Source organism: Pocillopora damicornis, chromosome 7, assembly GCF_964200805.1.
Source record: "Pocillopora damicornis chromosome 7, jaPocDami1.2, whole genome shotgun sequence".
NCBI lineage: Eukaryota > Metazoa > Cnidaria > Anthozoa > Scleractinia > Pocilloporidae > Pocillopora > Pocillopora damicornis.
In genome coordinates, this window is record NC_142676.1 from 2252556 (window position 1) to 2274554 (window position 21999).

General features: G+C 38.6%; 4 protein-coding genes across 4 annotated transcripts; all 4 read right to left on the reverse strand.

The window, feature by feature from the left end:
• Positions 1 to 4933: 4933 nt before the first annotated feature.
• On the reverse strand, positions 4934 to 5430 carry LOC149042006 (uncharacterized). Its single transcript, XM_089211949.1, has one exon. It carries the CDS (start codon positions 5396 to 5398, stop codon positions 4934 to 4936), a length of 465 nt encoding a protein of 154 aa, XP_089068075.1. The 5' UTR covers positions 5399 to 5430.
• Positions 5431 to 8636: 3206 nt separating this feature from the next.
• Positions 8637 to 10693, reverse strand: LOC149042007 (uncharacterized). Its single transcript, XM_089211950.1, has 4 exons — positions 10080 to 10693; positions 9588 to 9881; positions 9367 to 9498; positions 8637 to 9099 (listed from the first exon to the last, which is right to left on the reverse strand). The coding sequence occupies exons 1-4, from the start codon at positions 10471 to 10473 to the stop codon at positions 8906 to 8908; spliced, it is 1014 nt and encodes a 337-aa protein (XP_089068076.1). The 5' UTR covers positions 10474 to 10693; the 3' UTR covers positions 8637 to 8905.
• Positions 10694 to 13128: 2435 nt separating this feature from the next.
• LOC149042008 (bile acid-CoA:amino acid N-acyltransferase-like) lies at positions 13129 to 16175 on the reverse strand. The gene is made up of 2 exons (XM_089211218.1): positions 15469 to 16175; positions 13129 to 14199 (listed from the first exon to the last, which is right to left on the reverse strand). The coding sequence occupies exons 1-2, from the start codon at positions 15950 to 15952 to the stop codon at positions 13382 to 13384; spliced, it is 1302 nt and encodes a 433-aa protein (XP_089067344.1). The 5' UTR covers positions 15953 to 16175; the 3' UTR covers positions 13129 to 13381.
• Positions 16176 to 19566: 3391 nt separating this feature from the next.
• LOC149042009 (bile acid-CoA:amino acid N-acyltransferase-like) lies at positions 19567 to 20439 on the reverse strand. The gene has a single exon (XM_089211968.1). It carries the CDS (start codon positions 20437 to 20439, stop codon positions 19567 to 19569), a length of 873 nt encoding a protein of 290 aa, XP_089068094.1.
• Positions 20440 to 21999: the final 1560 nt, after the last annotated feature.

Genomic DNA, 21999 nt, shown 5'->3' on the forward strand with positions numbered 1-21999 from the left:
TTACACCTGTTAAGAATTGATCCGAAATTATCATATCCTTTATAATAGAAATGTGTTGCAGGCACCCTGTAACCATCTCTGAAATGAAATTCACATGTTCCATCATTTGTCACTTTGTACTGTGAAATGTTATTCATTGGAAACTCCATATTTTGATCTTGACGTGAAAATTTGGTTTCCTTTTCATTATGATATCCCATTCCATAATTAAAAAGTATACAGGTACAAATCCTAACGTTGCTGCATGTTTAACACCATCCACGCATGAGTTATTCTTAGCATCATTATCATTTGTTGGTGTAGCTAAATTGATTATTATTTTATTGGACATAGTTAAATCAGCGGGCGTATGTTGCAGCTCCATTCTACTTCTGCTTTGATCACTAAACAAATTAGTTGATGTTCTTGAAACTGTCTGAGAACTACTGGTGGCTGATATGTCAATAGATGAATGGTCAATAGATGCTGAAGGAAAATATAGTTTAAAAACCACAGTATATTCACCAGTTGTAAGCTCATACATGTCTAATAACCCAACATGAAAACGTAGATGACTTCTTACAGCATTTAAACAACCGGCAGCCTCCCATTCGCTTCACCATGGAGACAGAGAAAGACAACAAACTCGCCTTCCTAGACACAGCAGTTTTAAGAGAACCTGACGGCCGCCTCACCACCAGCGTATACAGGAGCCCACGCACACCGATCAATACTTAGCTTATGATTCACACCACCCTCAATCAGTAAAGCGCGGTATTGTTAAGTACCTAAGAAAAAACATGTTATCTGTTCTGGTTTCTAATGGTTATCCTTTTTCTTTCTTGCAGAAACTTACCAAGACCGGAAACCGAAGAACAGTGGCGAACCCGCCAACGAGTTCAAAGTTACTGCGGTTTTACCTTATGTCAAAGGTCTGTCGGAAGAGCTTCGCCGTTGCCTACAACAACGAGGTGTGCGCGCTGTTTTCAAGTCAGAGACGTTGTCGACCCGGCTAAACAAGATGGCGTAGTTTGCAGGATTCCCTGTGAATGCGGCAAGGTGTACATCGGAGAGACTAGAAGACCAAACTGGAAGAATTAAGGAGCACGATCAAAACATTCGACTCGCCCGTACCGAGACCTCCGCCTTTTTAGAGCATGCCCACAACACCGGATACAAGCCACTCTGGAACGAAATAGGGTCAAAGACCACCCTAACAACATCAACAGAGATAGTGGAATAGAAATTCCAGAAGCGTGGATGCCCACCATCAAAAAACACAACAGTAGGAGAGCCGTGCGACAGCGGACCGCTAAGGGAGCAAATCACTGAGTGAACAGCAAGGATCGAAAATGCACCAATCAGAGCTGTTGAAAAACCACTAATCACAGCAGCGCATCATGCTTTGTATAAGATCGCGCATGACCAGTCGATCCTCATAGCCTGAAGAAGACTAGCAGTATGGAGTCGAAACGTCGCGATCTACATCACACGTGACTACATCTTGAGACAAACGAAAAACTTAGCTTTTAATGTTAACACTTGTATGAGTTTAAGGGTTAGGCTATTTCATTGAATTATACGTATTCACCACAATACCATCTTTTATCGATCACACAGAATAAGACATTCTTAAAAAGCTTTCAGAGCAAATTCCTCCCTTGCAGTTATTTTTCTTCCTTACCTAAGGTGAGAAAATAATCAATTTTGAGTTAATATCTTAATAAAAATTTAGACTGTTGATCTTCGGGTCGCGGAAGGAAATGTGCACTGATATCAACAGATGTAGGTAACTAGTGAAAAGAAAAAGAAGAAACCGTATCCAGAACAAGTGGTAAGTTCTTTTGTTTCAGCACCTACGAAATAGAAGACTTTTCCCCTATTTAAGAGCGACGGTCAGGAAATATCGACCATTGAGTGGCAAGAGTTGAAAAATGAATTTCGCTTATTTTCCGACCATTAAAAGCTACTAAGAATAGAAGAAATTTAATGTATTTCTTTTTCTTCCGGAGCGCTTTAATTCTGAGAAAACTGAGAAAAAACAAATTTGACCCGCGACGATCCCGAAAGGTCCCGCAAGCAAGTGTGAAATTGATATTTTAAACTGACTTTTGGTCTTCAAGGAAAAACGATTCAAAGGATCATGACACCGAATTTTGATAGAGTGAGTGCTGTACTTTCCCAGAAACTATATGACTTATCTTTATTGTTGTTCATAAATAGCAAACAACGCGCAGGAAAGTGCTGTATTTTCAAACGTGAAAAATCCCGCAAATACCTCCTTAATTCAAATGTTTTTTTCACTATGTGGTATAATTCAGATTTTCCTTTAACTATGTCATTAGAGGGATTTAAGGTTTTCCTTGATAATATGTTAGAATCAGCATGGGTTTTCTTTACAGTGCCTCACGCGAAGGTTTTGAAATGACAGTAATTCATTCAAATTTTTTACAACGGCTGAGTAAACAATTCTTGTTGCGTGACCGTAACGTCAAGCGGAGTTTTTACACAGCAGGCCGGAATATACACGAAAGCCTACTGAAAACGATTCTGGTGTGAGCTTTTCGTCCTTTTTTATTGAAAAAAGGTAATCGGCCAAAGAGATGTTATTTTTTCTCATTTTTAAGGTGGAAGTTTTCCTTTTCAGTGTAAGATGTTTTCCCTGATAAATATAAGGATGTAATTTGATTAGCTCTCGGCTAACCTGTTTAACTTTTATACTTGTTTTTTCCGCTTCCTTTGGTTTCAGAAGAATCGGAATAGAAAGACAAAAATCGTAGATGCTTTTTTACATTGATATTTTCTTCAATTGTGAGGATTCATTTCTATTATTTGTTGAAGAAATGACAGAGTTGGCTAAAGCTCGAAGCAGTTTACTAGCCGTAGTAAATTGAATTAGTCAATTAAATACAAAGAGGAAATATTTAATTAGCGAAGTTGGGGTGAATTTGTTTTGCCAGTTTTGTGTCATCAGGGACAAGCTCCTTAGTCGGCGGTTCTTGCTCTTATGACCCCAGAGATAGGAGCAGATCAACTAAGGTTATTCCATTTCTGAACTGCAAAAGAGACATCGCGGGTCATAAGTCTTCCTTGTCAATAACTGACGTAGAAACCGAAATCGAACTTATTTTGGGAAGAGTATCTACATCCTTTTCTTCGGAGTTAGACCTTCCGGAATTAACGATTTGTCTCCTGCACCGCTCATCCCTTGGTATTGGGTGGCGTCGAGGATCGAATCTGTGCTGAGTTCCTCCGCCAATCTCGAAGAACGGCGGACAAGCCCAAAAAACGCAAAGGCAGAAAGAGGACTTGGCAAAAGTGCTTGTTATTTGATATGGAAGAAACTGGGAATTTTTAATCCAGTTGGTTCAGGTATGTATACATCATTTTTCATCTTTTTCAACCAAACAGACCAGCTCTAAAATGGCGGTAATAATTAAGTAGCCGTGACGGTCGTAAATTCAATAGCCTTTGTTTATTTACATGTTTCTTTTCCTTTCATTATTCTAACATTTTATATTAGTGATTGTAGCAGCAAAAAGGTAAATTTAGAAGCCTTCACTGGACTCCTAAAATTACAGAAGGTAATTTAGTGTTAACAACTGGGTTGAAAACGTAAATTAGCCACCGTAAAGAGTAAAAAAGCTGACGTTTCGAGCGTTAGCCCTTCGTCAGAGCGATTAGAGGAATTGTGGGTTGTGTATGGATTTATATGTAGAAAGTGGAGCTACGCCATTGGTGGGAATATGATGACGAAAAAACAGGAATAAATTAGTTGAATGAAAAGCGCTCGTTGATTCCGTGGGGATTAAGGGTGCCGATTTGAAATATAAATTTTTGTTCTAGTGTTTTACGGCTTTCCGAACTGCCTAGATGTAAGGAAAGGCCGCAAACTGCCATATGCTGTTTAGAAATAAATTGTCATTTATTTCCACATCGCGAAGGTGTTCTCGGAATCGGTCACCCAGTCGTCTTCCTGTCTCGCCGATGTATAACTTATTGCAATAAGTGCAAGTTATGCAGTAAATAACATTGGCGGAGGTACACGTAAAGTGATCAATGATCTTAATGGATCTTTTGGGTCCCGATATTTTCTGTACGTTGTGAATGAAAGGACAAGTTTTGCATCGTGAGCGAGCGCATTTAAAAGTTCCAGATTGGTCATTGGTTTGAAATGAACTCCTGACTAAAAAGTTGCCTATGTTTTTGTCACGTTTGAATGAAATAAGTGGGGGTTGCGAAAAGATAGTGCCAGTCTCTGAATCGTTTTGGAGTAATTTAAAATTTTTAAGAATGATAGATTTAACTGCGTGGTTGTGAGGGTGAAATGTAAGAGTAAATGGAATGCGATCCGTGTTCTCCTTCTCGGCCGTTTGTAGTGCTGCCTGTCGATCGATTTGTTGGGCACGGTGGTAGCCCGCTTGAACGACAGAAACAGGATAGCCGCGTTTATCGAAAAACTGGCACATTGCCTCTGATTTTTCGGAAAAATCAGAGTCGTCACTACATAAACGACGAACATCAAACATCAATTTTTTAGCCAATACCACGGCCCAAAACCTCAACTCTACGGCCGCTACATTGACGATTGCATCGGCGCTACCTCCTCTACCAAAGAGGAGCTCACTCAATTTATAACCGCCGTCAATTCCTTTCATCCGGCTCTTAAATATACCTGGGAAATTTCCGACAATTCTTTGGCTTTTCTAGACATCAAAATTTCAATTGAAGGCAACGGCTTATGTACTAGTGTTTACTACAAACCTACAGATTCACATAGTTACTTGTTGTATCCATCCTCACATCCATCACACGTCAAGAACTCCATACCTTTTTCACAGTTTCTCAGACTTCGTCGTTTATGTAGTGACGACTCTGATTTTTCCGAAAAATCAGAGGCAATGTGCCAGTTTTTCGATAAACGCGGCTATCCTGTTTCTGTCGTTCAAGCGGGCTACCACCGTGCCCAACAAATCGATCGACAGGGAAATTTATCCACCAACTCCTTCATCGCTACTTCAATTAGAGGATCTATCCTTGCAGCTGTTGGAGACTTCATCACTTCAACATCTGCCAACTCCATACTAGATGTTGGAACTGGATAAAACGATTTGTCATGTGTAAAGTATTTGGCACTCCATTTTGTTGTTCTTTTTAATGATTCTTTTGCAATTGTTCCAAAGTCTCGAGCATACTGTAAAGCTGTAAAAGTCTCGTTTTTGAAGTGGGAGACTGCATGAAGGTTTTCAACTATAGTGGTCAGTAATGTACGGAGGTCAACGTCACCAACATAATCCTCATTTATGTTCTTCAAGTTATTTTGCAGTCGTGCCATACCTTGTTCAAGGAGTTCTAACGAGACTTGAGTTTTCTTTGACACAGTTCCTTGGGGACCATTTGTTGCTGCTGCTTCTTTCATGTTGTAGTGCTGTTTAACTGTAGCAACTGTGCTTTTAATAATATATTCGTTCACTGATGAAACATTGTTCACAGCATCTTGAAGGGATAGTGATACTACGTCTACGGTATGAGCACCAATTCCAAAACTGTCGTACAGCTTCCCAAGGGCTTGAAGAAAGGACACTGTCCCAGTAAGCGGTGAAACTATTTTTACCGTTCCAGCAGCTACGTCCGACACCAATATAGTATTCTGGAAACTGCATATTCCGTGGACTTGCGCAAAGGTACAGGTTTCACCAGTTCCATCATTAGTTCCTTCTTTTCCAGTGCCCATCAATGTTTTAACAGTTGAGGTTTTCGGATCGAAGGTCTTGACTTTCCTATCTACGATGTCAGTGAACACAATTACGTCGCCATAATGACACAGCCTCTTGATTTCACTGCATGAATCGGACGAATTCTGCAGGAGCTGTTTGACGTTTGAATTTGCCAGGTCACAATCGTATAACCCACCTGCATTACCAGATGCAGCCAAGTATGCGGACCCTCTCCACACACAAAGAGATTCAATACTGGAAACGCCATCGGGACAATGTATTTCTCGCATGCTAGTACCAACGACAGCAACTCCATTGCAGCTTACTTCCAACTGAATAATCCTTTGGTGCTCGTCATCCGCACACAAAAGGATGTCTGTACTCGCCACACAAATTGACGTTGGTTTTACTAAAGGCGTGTTAAGCTGGATGATTTCTGGGTTCTTAACTTGTGCAGCTAAAGCTTTTAAATGTGTCGCGAGTCGCTTCCGAAGAATTGGCACTGTGCCATCCTGTGATAAACTAAAACGACTCAGCTGTGAAAGTAGTTCTGCTCGCGATTTCAGGCCCTCCGGCTTTAAACGTACTTTGCCTTCTAAGTCAATAACACGGATTGCCCCAGATCCTCTTTCAGAAACGAAAACTATACCACTGGTAAAACAAAGGTCCCTTGCATCCTTGAATGTCTCTTTCCGAACGTGAACATCAACTGGTTGATGCAAACTTAATTCCACGAGACGAGCCTCTTGAGATTCGAAGTCATAGTCTAACACAAGCACTTTTCCTTGAGCCCCACTTTCAATCGCAATGGGTCTTTTGCATATCCCACTCTGATTGGATTTCCAAAGCGATACTTTTCTGGAACTATTGTGTGGACGACCAAACTTATTCCTCTCAGTACCTCTAGTACCGAGGTTCTAGTAAGGCGCACGATAGGTTCTACAGCCATCCGATCTTTATTCCTTACGCAGTCCAGGATCAGCATTTTTCGTAACTTCTTACGTACATCAGGGCCAGCAGAATCGCGGAGTGTTCGAATTAGAACTAGACTACTCTTCACGCCCTCAAGATCAATGAACCAGTTGGCCCAGCTGCATTTCATACTCTTGCCAAGATGAACCACATCTGGCAGGGCGACAAGAAGCGAAAGTTCAATAGGTAATGTACCATCTTCGGCCATAGAGTGTAGATTTGACAACGCCTTCTTGTTACACTCTTCACAATCGGTAATTACCGTTGCAGCAAGAAACCTGTTACACTTTAGTCCTTTTTCTAAACACCGGTTACAAGCCCTTAAGGAAGGAATGTGTGAGACCTGGCCATTTTGTTTACAGGCTGAGCAAACAGATTTGAGCTTAAGACACTCATCACAGCTGCTAAAGCAAGAGGGCATGTCATTTGATACAATTTGACTTACAGACGCCTGGAGCTTCAAACACATTTGGCAAGTTTGCAAGGTCTTAGCTGTGTCTTGTATAGATTTGAGGATTTCTTCACCAGTTACTGATTTGGGGCGATAGTACACACCAACTGGAATTGATGAGCCGTTGTCCAGTGATGTACCTATGACCACTTCGGCGCTTGTTAAGAGCTTTTTTTTTATTTCCTCAGGATCAGAAATGGAGTTGCTGCTGAAATTATTTTGGTCTATTTGAGTTGTTAGCCCAACCACCATTTTCTGAAGTGAATCATATTCTAGGCCAGGTTTTAATGCAGTTCCATCAACAGCTTGTGACAATGGTATAACGTTCAACTTGTCTGTAGAAACAAGCGCTGGCAAATCAGCTTGTCGATTGAAGGCAAAGGAATACAAGGACAATAGATGCGGTTTTATCACCCCACTGGCTGTAGTATAACCAGCTTGAAAGCGTTTTGACGAATTTGTTGACGGACCGCAAAGATTGAAATCAGAAAATGTGTTGAATTCTTTCAGTCCCCCTCTCCCAGTTCCAAAGAAACCAGGCCCTCTCACAAAATTTCGTGTCCGACTACCTCCGAGATACTTGATAGTGTCAAAAAACTCGCACACATCTCGGTCCCATGTGAAATCTGAAGCAGACTTAGGATCAACTAGAGCGAAAGATGTAGTGTTGTCAATAAATTTGTAGTAGAGACAGCCTTCCGGGATCTTTCCTTTCTCAAGAAGTTGGTTGAGTTTAATAGCAACTGGATGGGCATTCTCCACACACCTAGAGGAATAAACGTACACAAACGTCTAGATGCGCAAAGACCACACACAGACCAATGCTAACAATTTGTCAATTCTCATAAATTATAGTGCAACAACATTTCCCCATTACGTAAGCAACCTCAACAAAACTCGCAAGCTTAGAGTTGGAGCCAATAGAAACTACAAGATCAAACACAAATGGACCATCTGTCCTCCATCTTTCTAGTTACATAAACACTCACAAGTTAAAACATGTCAAGTCATCATCCACGTTCGCATCGCTTATCACATGACCCTCCGGATCCTGTGTTGAATCTTTCTGGTCAACATAGCCAGCTTCATCAAAAGCACAATGTGTTTCTTCATCCCATGATTCAATACATGAACTGACAGTCTCATCATGACTTTGAGACAAGTCTGCGGATTCTTCCAAATCTTCGTTTAGGTAAACACTATCACTGTATAAGGAAATTATCACATACATGTATTATAGTTTTCGCAACATATAGATTCATTTCTGGTCATTGTTCATTGTGTTCACAGTATCAGCCAGTATCAGGAATTTCAAAAGGGGAACAAAGAAGAACATATATAACATTGGGACACTACAAGCAATGGAGAATGCTCCAGATATTAAGCTTTGTAATGGATTTTTGGTATCATGATACAAATGCCAATTGTTTTTAGTAGTTCCACTATTTGCTAACTGCCATGCAATTATATTTTGGCAAAATATGATTTTCTTACACATGAAACACACGTGCAAACATCAATTTGAAAAACATAAACTGCTTTATTTCATTAAGTTCAAAATATCAACAAAAACTATGCATTAAGACTCTATCAGCAGTACTACAAATGCTGGTCAAAGACATTGGTTTTGAGATCTATGGAAAAAGCTAAACAATCTTTGTGTGTACAACAAATATTATCTATTGGTACATGGTAATGACATGTCTATGCATGAGTTCTATAATAATCTAGATTTTCATCCAAAAAAAAGTTCTTTTATACAACAATATATTCTTCAGTAAGGTTTTTACTTGTCAGAGCCTGTTTCTATGGCATCAGCACCAGTAAAGTCCTCCTGCTCATCATGTGACATGGAATTGCTGCTTAATGCTGAAGAAAGTCGTTCACAATTTCCTTTTTTCCAAAGGCTGTCCAGGGTGTGGTTGTTTTTCACTAAACGCTGTGCTTTCTCGTAATTTCTTTGGCACTTATTGAAATGTGCTACAAAGGACAAATTTTTAGCAAAGGTGAACAGTGTATTCCTAGGTTTACATTTCTCCACCATGGGGATTATTGAAAAAGTGATAAGGGAAGTTCAACTTAATTATAAACATTCATTAGTCTTTTAGAAGATCAGCTGAATACAAAAGACCAGAGTTACTATCACCTAAATACACTCGGAATTATTATTTTTTCTTATTCTGAGTACTGAAACATGTGATCTGCAGTAATGATATTGGTAAATTAAAAATATCTGTTTAAACTTACTGATTTTGAAGTAATTGACCTTCCCTTGGGTGGTTCTGCTGGACTTAGTACTGATAAAATACGGTTTCTTGCAGACTCCACAAGTAAATTTCACCTCATTAAGAGCTGAGCTTCCAGCAAGCTTCCCTAAGTCTAAGCGAGATAAAAGTAAACACATAAGTAAAGGTAAAAGTACAAGTAAAAGTAGAAATTCAAAAACCACCTATTTCATTAAAATTTACCTGCTTGAAGCTCATCTAATTCATGCCTCTGACGCACATTTCTCACAACTTTATTGTCTCGCAAAATATTTTGAATTAGTTCTTTATCTTCCTGACATTCTTTTCTTCTTTTCCTACTTCTATTTCTCGCAGAATCTGATGCTCCAGGCTCATTGTCTATGATGGCAATTTCTGGATCTTTATCTTCTGAAGAACTTGTTGAAGTACCAAGAGGTTCTTTAGGAGTTTGCTTCACACCCGGTACAAGCACCATTTTCTTGTCTGACCAATTAATTATTTTCTGTACCACATGTACTTAAAAAGATGAAAAAGAGGAAATTTTACTTTAGTATTTCATACTTATAACCTTCAAAGTAATTATCCTTTTCTAAGATCGAATAAGGATAAATTGTAACCCCCAATTTTCTAATACATATGTTGTGGTTATATTTATCATTAGTTCAAAACTTTTTCCTGCACTTTATGAATTCGACAGATCAGTTGTCTACTTACTATTGAGTTCACTTTGGGTTTCGTCAGAAACAAGGAGTGGCACTTCCATCTCCCACTGTTGTTGCGCAAGGATACGTATATTCTTCGTTTTCCCGTGAGCACTCCTGGCCAGCCGGTACAGTTTCAGCTCGAAATTTCCCATACCCAGCGACGTAGCCATTTGCGAAATACCAAGAAAGTTGATCATATGCTTCCTGGCGTCCGTTAGATTTCTTTGGTCTATACCGATTGGAATTCTACTGCGATGTCTCTCAAAAGCATCTTCCTCGCCACATCTATAAAAGCTGATCAATACTTCCGCAATTTCCGCCGATGCGGACGAGGCGGCCATTTTGCATGCAGAAGTCTGCTGAAAAACCGCTGACCACAGAATGTCTACAGAACTTATGCGCATGAGTACAAAGTATGCATGCTGACCAGTTCGGTTAGTTCTGCGCAGACTCTTCTCCTTTTGTTTCTAGTTTGCACGCCTTTATCATAAGAGCTAAGTTTGAACAAATCTTAGTCCTTTTTTCTAATATTATTGCTTTCTCTGTAAAACTTTTATTGACCTTTATTGAGTGAAATCGCTGTTCTAATACCTTTTAACACTTAACACTAAACTTTTTTTAAACGCTTAACATTAAAATTTTCCCCCTTTTTAACACTAAACATTAAAAAAAACGGCCAAATAACACTTGACACTAAACCCCATCCAGACCCTCTTAAATTGACAATTATACGTTGTGAAAGGATAGGTATTTAATAACCCATATAATATAAGTTTAGTTAAAGGTTGCTTGTGTTCTTAACTTGCCCATTCAAAAAGAGCCATTTTCCTCGGTGTAAATCAAAATAAAACCAAATGAGTGATTTAGAGTCAATATTGTTCATGATAAAATCCATTTGTCTTGCTCGTTTTTCTCCCTTCTTTGCAGTTGCCCAATGTTGTAAAGTGAATCCATTCAGTTATATGACGTAGAGAACAGCCATTGCCAATGCAAAATAACATTAATTGGAAGGTGTCTTGATCGCTTATCGGTTTTTTCCAGAACTTGAGTCGTATGTCATTCAGCTAGGAGGAAAGTGGGTAAAAGACATCGCCATTGATTAAAGTAAGCAAGCTCCTTGTTTTTTTGGATCCGTCGTGGTCTTGAAAAGTGTCGTATATCAGTGTTGAAGATGTTGATTGCTAAAAATTTGTACATAGTAGAGAAGCTGATGTTATGGCTAGTATATGTTTAAGAAGTGGAAATTATAATATATTTCGTTGGAAAAAGAAAAATATATAAAGGAATTAAAAAGAGTGGCAAATAGTTCAAAAGTGTATAATAGAAAAGATACTAAACATCGAAGACATGAATCAGATGCTTGAAATATATCTTTTGTTGTTCAATTTTGCAAAAAAATTTTTTCATTTCGTCAGGAAAAAGAAAAATGAAATAAATCAAACCAACTTAAGCATAGTACATTATTACCATGACGTTACTATGAATCATTTAACATTTTGTAATTCAAATTTTGTAATAGTCAAAATTTTCATAATTCTGTAATAATATTCAGAAATTCCATATTTAAGCCGAAAAAAAAGCTAATTTTAAAATAGATAAAAATCCCATGAACCCATTTGACGTAAAGTAGTTATGAAGGAAAGATTAAAAGAGAGAGAGAGAGAGAGAGAGAGAGAGAGAGAGAGAGAGAGAGAGAGAGAGAGAGAGAGAGAGAGAGAGAGAGAGAGAGAGCTGATTACCGAAAAGAAAAGGTGTATTTCTCAATAACATTTGTAAAGTGTACGATGTGTCGGGAAAGTAAAATTGCGAGGGTGGAAATAGTTTCTGTGGGGATTGCTTTCAATTAAAATAGTCTAATAAATATTGTGCGAGCTTAAATTGATAATAAAAATAAAAGTACTTACGTTGAAAAGAAGAAAAGTGCGTGATAGTCACCTAGCCGGGCGTGACTTATCCATTGGAAAAAAATTTTGTTGACAGCAAAAAAAAAAAAAATTTGTACAATGCACAAGAGAAAGTGATTGATATCTTAACAAAATTTTTGGCTGTTGATCTTTCGGGTTGAAGAAAGGAAAAAGAATTGAGCACCCATATAAACAAGTGTAGGTAATTGATAACAATAAAAAAAAACAAAACAAAGCAAGAAATTGTATCAAGAAAAGGTGTTAAAATGTACACATCTAAAATCGATTATATGTAGACAGCATTTACGAAATAGCGGACTTTTCCCCTGTTTAAATAGTCCCATCCAAGCAGGACAGGGTTGGCAGGATTCTATGCAGTTATCAAAACCCTAGACGGGGTAGAAGGTGTACATAAGAGGATTCTCTGACCCCTCGCATTTGAAAATATGAGGCTATGCGATCATTAAACATTACTTCATTGCTTTCAATAAAATACTTCCCGAAAATTTCACGCGGATCCTTAAAATTATAACTGGTCGAGAAAATTTATTTGTAACACCACTGTGCTTGGACTCTGCTCGGATCATTTCTCTACAAAGCTACGTGCTTTGTATAAGTCCCCCCCTTTCCCCCTTCCTGCGGAAATGTTTAAATCAGAGGGCTTTAGGACGTTTTTAGCCACAATACTAGCTCATAATTTTCTTTGGAAATGTTGCTCAGATACCCTACAGGCACAGAAAGCTTTGCATGAGTGCAATTCAAAACTTGCAGGCATAGTGTTTAGAGATATTCAACCGAAACTATTTAATTGGCTACCGCGTGAGACTGGGCCACCCACGGGATTGAGTGGGCAAATGAAAGAGATTAATACAGAGATATAGATTGAGCCAAGCCTAAAAGCGGAGCTCGCATTTTTTTTCCCCGCACGTCTCGTCAACAAAATCATAGCCCCTATTATGGATAACGTGCGTATATTAATGGATTTTCATTCGCAACTTCTCCGTGTCCGTGTAGAGAACTGATTCTATTGTAGATGTTACAGGGTTAAATTTTTAAGTCAATAAGCAATTTTTGGGGGTCTTTATAGAAAAGCTTGCAGCGATAGGTTGAAAATTTTAAACAAAAGGAAAGAAAATTGTGCAAACCGCTAAAAAGTTTTCCCAAAATATGCAACGAGAAAATGTAAAAAAATCTCGAACCCAGAGTCTCGTCAGCTATGCCCAAGTGTTACGCACATGTTACGCTCAAACGTCCGCTGAACAAGAGTAAAGCTATGGCGTTGACGTGCCCGATGTAAAGTTGGCCACGCATACTAAAAGTAGCACCTAATGTTGGGTCGAACGAAAGCCTCGGTGACCTGTAGTTATCTGTGAAAGTTCTCAAACACATAGCAAGCTTGTATGTATTCTTATTTCTCACTCTCCGTGTCTTGTTGGAGATGTGTTTGCAGAAAATGTAAAATCTTTGGCCAGCAGTCTTCTTGTGCTCTGGCATGTGCAACAGTCTCCCCTCCCCAAGCTAGGTACGGGTAACCACACCATTCTTTAGTAGATTTGCTGAAAGAAAAGTCACAAAGAGGAGAGTAGGGTGGTTCGATGAGATGTCCTGCTTGGGGATAACGCAAGTTAGTGCACAAATGTTCTTTTCCATTCTCCTTTAAGCGATCAATAATGAACTTTACTGTAAAATCGGTAGGGACGTTCAAGTCATCAGTTCCAGAAACCAGCATGACAGGGCAATTGATGTTCTCAACTGGTGTAATAGCTGAGTATTTGGAGACTGTTGTTGGATTCATGTAATCAATATCAGTTGGTTGGGCAAAACGCCAGATGCTGCCCTTTTCTGAAGACACCACTCTGCTCTCATCAAGGGGTATCATGTCTGAGACTCCCCCTTTTAATTGAAAAGGGTGAAGGTAGGCGATGACCAGAGGTGAAACAGCTACAACGGCCTTTATTGGTGCGATCTGATAACTTGCCATCAACAGCGCAATCCATGAGCCATAGCATATAGCGTGCATGCCGATACCATGTGGAAGCACTTTAGGATGACTTATAAGCCAGTTCGCAGCTTCTTCAAAATAATCCAAGTTTATCGAAGATGGAGACAATGGTCGATCTTCATAGCCTAAGTAGGCCAAAGCAAGAGTAGCGAATCCATAAGATGCCAAAAATGAAGCCTTAAATTCCACTAATCCGACTGCACCACCAAGCAGATCTATCACTCCTGTAAAGATAACATTGGCTGATTGAGTGCAAGATATGTCTAACATTTGCAGCGGAGATCGTACAATTAATATATTGCTTGGATTCAGTAGCAATCGTTTATAAAATAGCACCTTAAAGGCAGCTGTAATTAACTATGCAACATGTGAACAACCTTCAACATTTTTCGACCACTCAAAATGGCAGAGATATGACGACAAAATCCTTTGCGAGTTTCCTCGTAACACATTTAAAAGGGCTTCTGTTGGTTGCTTTGTAACATGTCAGATTAAACTTTGTTCCTGTATTACCTGATACGAATTAGCCGTGAGCAAACGCTTTACGAGTGTCTTAGAAAGAAATTAAAAGGCTCAGTACAGTCCTCAATCTATTTACGGATTACTCAGTTTTGTTAATAAAACCACATCTCACATCCCTTTATTCTTTTAAGATCACCTTGCAGCGTGGAAAGATGGGGTTGGGGTTTGCAGACAAACGTTTGCGGCGCGCGGTGAAGGAAATTGATCTTTGCTAATCTGTTGAAGTAGCAGAACAGTAAACTGAAGAAAAATAATACTTACTACTCGTGCTTATTTAATCCAAATAAACTTGAAATCATATGATTACCTATACTAACTAAATACTTCATAACAAAAAATTTAACCAATGTTACTTCGTAAGATAAAATTTCACTTAAGCTTAATGTAAAATACTGCTGGAGGCTACAACACATCGTCTAATGTCGTTTACTCGAACAGGTTTATTGTTATTATTTTTACCTCAATGGTAACTCAAAAGTTCTTTGGATAAAAACAAATTTAGACGTCAGATATTGACTCTCCTTTCCAGAAGAATGCCAGAGCATAAGACAGTGTGGATAAAAAGAGAATAAAAAAGAAGCCTTCTTAAGGGTTTAAAACAAATTAGATATTCTAGGAGTACTTGCATTAATGAAAATGGTTCAAACCATTGATAAAACCATATCTCACAGAGAAACGTTTGCGGCGCGCCGTGAATGAATTTAATCTTTGCTGATCTGTTGAAGTAGCACAACAGTAAACTGAAAAAAAGTAATATTTTCTGAATTACGACCCGTAGCATTACACAGCGGTGATCAACCCAAAAAGTGATTGTTGGTAAAAACCTGAACTGTATGTCTAACACTGTTGTCACTTTTAAGAGATCATGACACATTTGATCATGATTCTTTTTAAATTCTAATCTCTGAAAACACTTTTCTACTCTTGACTGGAGGCACTTTTTAGATAAACATCAAACTTTCGCTACTCACCAGGAAAAGGTCCATCACCCGGAGGAAGAAAAAGAGTTCCACGGATACTTCCTTCTCTCACAGGAATTCTCTTCACTCCATCTGCCATGTACCCCTTCTCAAACGTATTGCTAGACAAAGGCTGCAAAGACCTCGATTCCTGCGGATCCATATGGCCATCAAAACAGTCTAAGACGACTTTGTAAGGTTTAGTGACGTCAGATTTCATCAGTCGAATTCCCTTTCTCTGTCCAGGTGATGGTTTCATGCTCCATAAGAGTCCCATCGCTGAAACTCCTCGGTAAGATCCACCAACAGACGGTTCACGACAAACATCAACGTGGCCATGTTTGGTAGCGACGAAGTGAGCGTGTGAATCGAACACTTGCCCGCCATCTCCAACAACTCGTGCCGCCAGTGTAATCTTCTGCAGTGGTTTCAGTCGAAATACGTTAATCTTAGTTATTTTGTCGACGAGTGAGAATTTTGGCCACAAGGTAATCATCTTATTTGAAATTAACGGCAAAATTGGTCGAGATGCACCTACTGAGTCAACGACCTATGACGTCAATTATCTCTGTTTCACCGTTCTAGACCAATTTATTCCTTTGGCAGCATAAGTCATTAACATTTGTGGCAGTGACGCATTGTTCCCGAAAGGTTAGACAATACAGTCGAACCTCGATTATCCGGACTTTTCGATTATCCAGACCTTTCGATTATCCGGACTTTTTCTCTGGTCCCGTTTTTTTCATGAATATTAATGACCCTAGATGTTAAAAACTTAAGGAGGTAAAAAAATTCAGAAATTATGTTAAAAGTCAGGAAAATTCTGTTTAAAACAGCGCATTACACGTTCCGCTTTCGAGAGATCGAGCGCTCGGAGACAAAAAGAGACAAGAAGCATTCTGATGCGTTCAGATGAATTTTGATTGGTTCAGCATTGTTTTGTTGTTAAGGGAATGTCATGCTTGATCAGTTCGATGAGCGTGAGTTATGTAAACACACGAGACGATCATAACTCAATTGTCTCATTAATATTCTTTTTTTCGATTATCCGGACTCTCGATTATCCGGACTATTTACCCGAGTCCGGATACTCGAGGTTCGACTGTAATTTGACCCGAGATTGAATGGCGACATTCTTTTCGTAGGTAGGATCAAAGGAAGCTGACAACTCAAAAGGGACTAATAAACAGAGACAACTTAGAGAGACAACTTAAGCCATCAAATTCTAGGCTCAAACACATGCCATATCATGAGGGCATGAGGAAAAAAAGCCCCGGAAAAAGTTCGCAGCATGCATTCTACAGAGGCGCTGTCATTTCTGTCATCAATTTAGAGAATTACATTAACGCTTGCAGTCGGTAGGTGTGTATGCGGTTACTTAAACCTGTTAAGAATGGATCCGAAAGTATCATGTCCTTTATGGTAGAAATGTGTTGCAGGCACCCTGTAACCATCTCTGAAATGAAATTCACATGTTCCATCCACATTAAACGTTAATTTGTCACTTCGTACTGTGAAATGTGACTCATTGGAAACTCCATATTTTGATCTTGATGTTTAAATTTGGTTTCCTTTTGATTATCATGTCCCATTTCATAATTAAAAAAGTATACAGGTACAAATCCTGATGTTACTGCTTGTTTGACACAATCCACATATGAGTTATTTTCAGCACCATTATCAGTGTAGCTAAATTGATTATTATTTTATTGAACATATTTAAATCAGCGGGCATGTGTTGCAGCTCCGTTCTACTTCTGCTTTGATCACTAAAAAAATATGTTGATGTTCTTGAAGCTGTCTGAGAACTATTGGTGGCTGATATGTTAACAGATGAATAATCCGGCAATAGATGCTGAAGGAAAATACAGTTCGAATACCACTGTATATTCACCAGTTGTAAGTTCATGCATATTTAACCCAACACGAGATAAATAATACCCTTGTGCGCTATCCAAATGCAGTTTCAATTCATAGGTTTTTTATTGAACTGATGAGTCTTTTTTAATGAATTTAGCCCCGTAATGTCATCTTCATCATCATTATTATTGCTGATAGTTGTATTGACAAAATTAGCATAAGCAGCATTTCTGCTTTCACGTGATTATGCCTGTTTGGCATTAATTATACTTCTGTTGTTCATTTTCAGATTACCAGTCATTACTCTTGTGCCATCGGTTTTCAAATAATTGCTCGCTTTTGTATCACCATGCCTTTCATTGCTTCCATCTGTTGCACGTGTTGGGTCTGCTACATTAATCACCTTATTACCTTTCATATCAAGACTTTTTGATACATCCAAAGTAAAGGTTGTACCGTCAACGTATTTCTTATTAACCACATCTTTATTATTAGTGTCACTTCTATCATAATCCGGTATTAATACCTGCTTTTCAATGTTTGGGGTAATAGATTGTTCATATCTTTTTTCTTAGTACTTCGTAGTACTTGAGATGCTGTACCACTGAGCTCTAGGAGACTTGTGGCAAGCTAGCTAGGCCATATAACTAGATCCGCGGTGACAAACTCCCTGCATTCTGCTTCTTCGAAAGTCAAGTGTATTAAAAATAAGTTGTTATAACGTAAAACAAAAATTCATCCGCAAAATAATATGTATTTTAAACTGAGTGGGAGAACTGAACATGAAAATGGTTGGTTCGAGCTCATGACGTCCTCTTCTTTTAGCTCGCTTTGCTTTACGGCTTAAAACGGAGACTAAGAGAAAGCTAGGAAGGGCTTGTTTCCATTCTTATCAGGCAGCCGATATATTGATAGAAAACAACAACGACAACAACAATAACGATAACCACCAGCTGCATGTATTCACATGTACGTCATATGGAATTTAAAAGCGAATTTGCTCCCTGTTAATCCTTTACCTCCCTAAATCTGATTGTTAATTCTCCCCTCAAGCTGATACACATTTCCTTGAATATCAGTTACGAGACTTTGGTGTTAAATCACGATAACGAATTCTATCTGATGAGTCAGAGGATTCTCATTCCCTGTTTGCAGGATAGTGTGTGGATACCAAAAGAAGAAATTACATGTTAACACTTAAGGATTAGGCTATTTCATTGAATTACACGTATTGACTTTAGCACCATTTTTTATCGATCACACAGAATTAGACATTCTTAAAAATCTTTCAGAGCAAATTCCTCCTTCGCAGTCATTTTTCTTTCATTCTTCCATATCCTAAGGAGAGAAAATAATCAATTTTTGAATTAACATGTTCACAAAAATTTTGACTATTGATCTTCGGGTTGCACTGTTGATGTGCACTGTTATAAACAGACGTAGGTAATTAGTAAAAAGAAAAAGGAAGAAACTGTATCCAGAATAAGTGGTAAAATTCTTTTGTTAAAAAATAAATGATATGTAGACAGCCTTTACGAAATAGAGGACTTTTTTCCTGTTTAAGTAGTCCCATCCAAGCAGGACAGGGTTGGCAGGATTCTATGCAGTTATGAAAACCCATGACGGAGTAGTAAATGTGCATAAGAGGATTCTCTGGCCCCTCTGATTTGAAAAGGTGAGGTTATGCAAACATTGAAGAGTACCTCATTGCCTTCAAGAGCGTATTCCCCAAAATTACATGCGGATCCTTAAAATTGAAATGGGCAGGAAAATTTATTTATAACACCATTGCTCCTAATGCTGGAGCTCTGTTTCAATAATTCTGTACAGACTACGTGCCTTGTATACAAGTCCTTTCCCCCCTCTTCAGAGGGTGTTTAGATGTTTTGAGCCACAATAATAGATCATACTTTTCTTTGGAAATGTTGCTCAGATACCCTACAGGCACTTATAAAAATCACGGCCGCCTATTTTAAAGGCTTTCTTCTGTAGAAATAACGTGAGTTAGTTGGTTACTTCAGGATTTATTTCTTGTTTATCAAAACGCAAAACTAAACATTTTGATTTAACCGGGTTTAAATTAAAATAAAAGATTTCTGCGCAACTAAATTGAATGGATAATTTGTAATTCATTACGGTTGCAAGAAAAACTTAAGAAACTTCAAACAAGTAGCCGCAGAAAGCTTTGAATGAGAGCAATTCCAAACTTGCAGGCATAGTGTTTGGGGACGTTGAACCGGAACGATTTAATTACCTACCGCACGAGACTGCGCCGCCCACGGGGTCGAGATTTTTTCGCAAAAAGTGTAAAATCTTTGGCCAGCATTCTTCTTGTGCTCTGGCATGTGCAACAGTCTCCCCTCCCCAAGCTAGGTAAGGGTAACCACACCATTCTTTAGAAGATTTACTGAAAGAAGAATCACAAAGAGGAGAGTAGGGTGGTTCGATGAGATGTCCCGCTTGGGGATAACGCAAGTTAGTGCACAAATGTTCTTTTCCATTCTCCTTCAAGCGATCAATAATGAACTTTACTGTAAAATCGGTGGGGACGTTCAAGTCGTCAGTTCCAGAAACCAGCATGACAGGGCAATTGATGTTCTCAACTGGTGTAATAGCTGAGTATTTGGAGATTGTTGTTGGATTCATGTAATTAATGTCAGTTTGTTGGGCGAAACGCCAGATGCTGCCCTTCTCTGAAGACACCGCTCTGTTGTAATTAAGGGATATCATGTCTGAGACTCTCCCTTTTAATTGGAAAGGGTGAAGGAAGGCGATTACAAGAGGTGAAATAGCTACAACGGCCTTTAGCGGTGCGATCTGATAGCTTGCCATCAACAGCGCAATCCATGAGCCATAGGATATAGCGTGCATGCCGATACCAGGTGGAAGCACTTTAGGGTGACTTATAAGCCAGTTCGCAGCTTCTTCAAAATAATCCAAGTTTATTGAAGATGGACACAATGGTTGATCTTCATAGCCCAAGAAGGCCAAAGTAAGAGTAGCGAATCCATGAGATGCCAAAAGTGAAGCCTTAAATTCCACCAAACCGACTACACCACCAAGCAGATCTATGACTCCTGTAAAGATAACATTGACTGATTGAGTGCAATATTTGTTTAACATTTGCAGCGGAGATCGTATAATTAAGATATTGCTTGGATTCAGTAACAATCGCTTATAATTATGATTATAGTTACATCCAATTTTGCTTCATTCTTTGTAAGTCTTTTTTGTTCTCTTTCAACACTCACACTTTGATTCTCACTGACTTGTGCTGCTAGAAACTCACTTAAGCTACGGAATTCTGTCTCTACTTCTGCACTTGTAAATTTTTTCAAAGACCACAAATTGCACGAGCCACTCAAAGTAAAATTTCTCAGAGACCACAAATTGCACGAGCCGCTTCTTGCGTGGGAAGGCTTCTTCTATTTGTTAAATGATGAGCTGTCTAGTATTTTTTTCATGAATATTATTATTACGTAATCAGATGATTTTTATCGTGCAATTTGGAATAAATAACCTCGTGCAAACTTTTCAAAGACCACAAATTTTGTTAGTCTTTGAAAAAAATTTACTCGTGTTTATTCGATCCAAATCAAACTCGAAATCATGTGATTACCTGTACCAACTAAATACTTTATAACAAAAAATCTTACCACTGTTACTTCATAACATCAAATTTTACTCAAGCTTAAAGTAAAATACTGCTGGCCACAGCTATAACACTTCGTTGAATGTCGTTTACTCGAACAGGTTTATCGTTATTACTTTTACATCAATGGAAACTCTTGCATTAAGTCAATAGGTCTTTGGATAAAAAAAGTTTTAGACGTCAGATATTGACTCTCCTTTCCAGAAGAATGCCAGAGCATCAGACAGGGTATAAGATGAAATTGTGTGCGAACACCATGCCGAATTACGAATTGAGTCATACTCAGCGTAAAGACTCATTTTGATCATAGATTTTTCCTTATAATCACTTTTTCAAATTAACTTCATTTGTACTGTTATTGGCGAGTATTTTTGTACTGAATTCTCGAACAGAAACTGCGATATTAGTCCAAAACCTATGGAAACCTTTTTCAGCGAGGAAGATCAGTTACTTCTTTTCCTGAATTGATTAAAGTCTTAGATTACAAAGAGAATAAAAAAGAAGCCTTCGTAGGATTTTGAAACAAATAAGATATTCTAAGAGTTTTGCAATCTTGAGAATGGTTCAAGCCATTGACAAAACTACATCTCACATCCCTTTATTCTTTCAAGATCACCTTGCAGCGTGGAAAGATGGGGTTGGGGTTTGCAGAGAAACGTTTGCAGCGCGCGGTGAATGAATTTAATCTTTGCTGATTTGTTGAAGTAGCACAACAGTAAACTGAAGAAAAGTAATATTTTCTGAACTACGACCCGTAGCAGTACACAGAGGTGATCAACCCAAACACTGATTATTGGTAAAAACCTGAACTGTATGTCTAACACCGTTGTCATTTTAAAGAGATAATGACACATCAGGAAAGCTCAATAGCGGATTAAGATTCTTTTCCTTTAACAAATAGAGAAGCCTTGACTATGCTCTGTTCTGTTATAAAGCACGCAGGAAGCGGCTAGAGCACGAAAGAAGTGTAGGGAGAAACACGAGACGTAGTCCAGTGTTTCTTCCCACTTCTTGAGTCTATTTGTTTTATA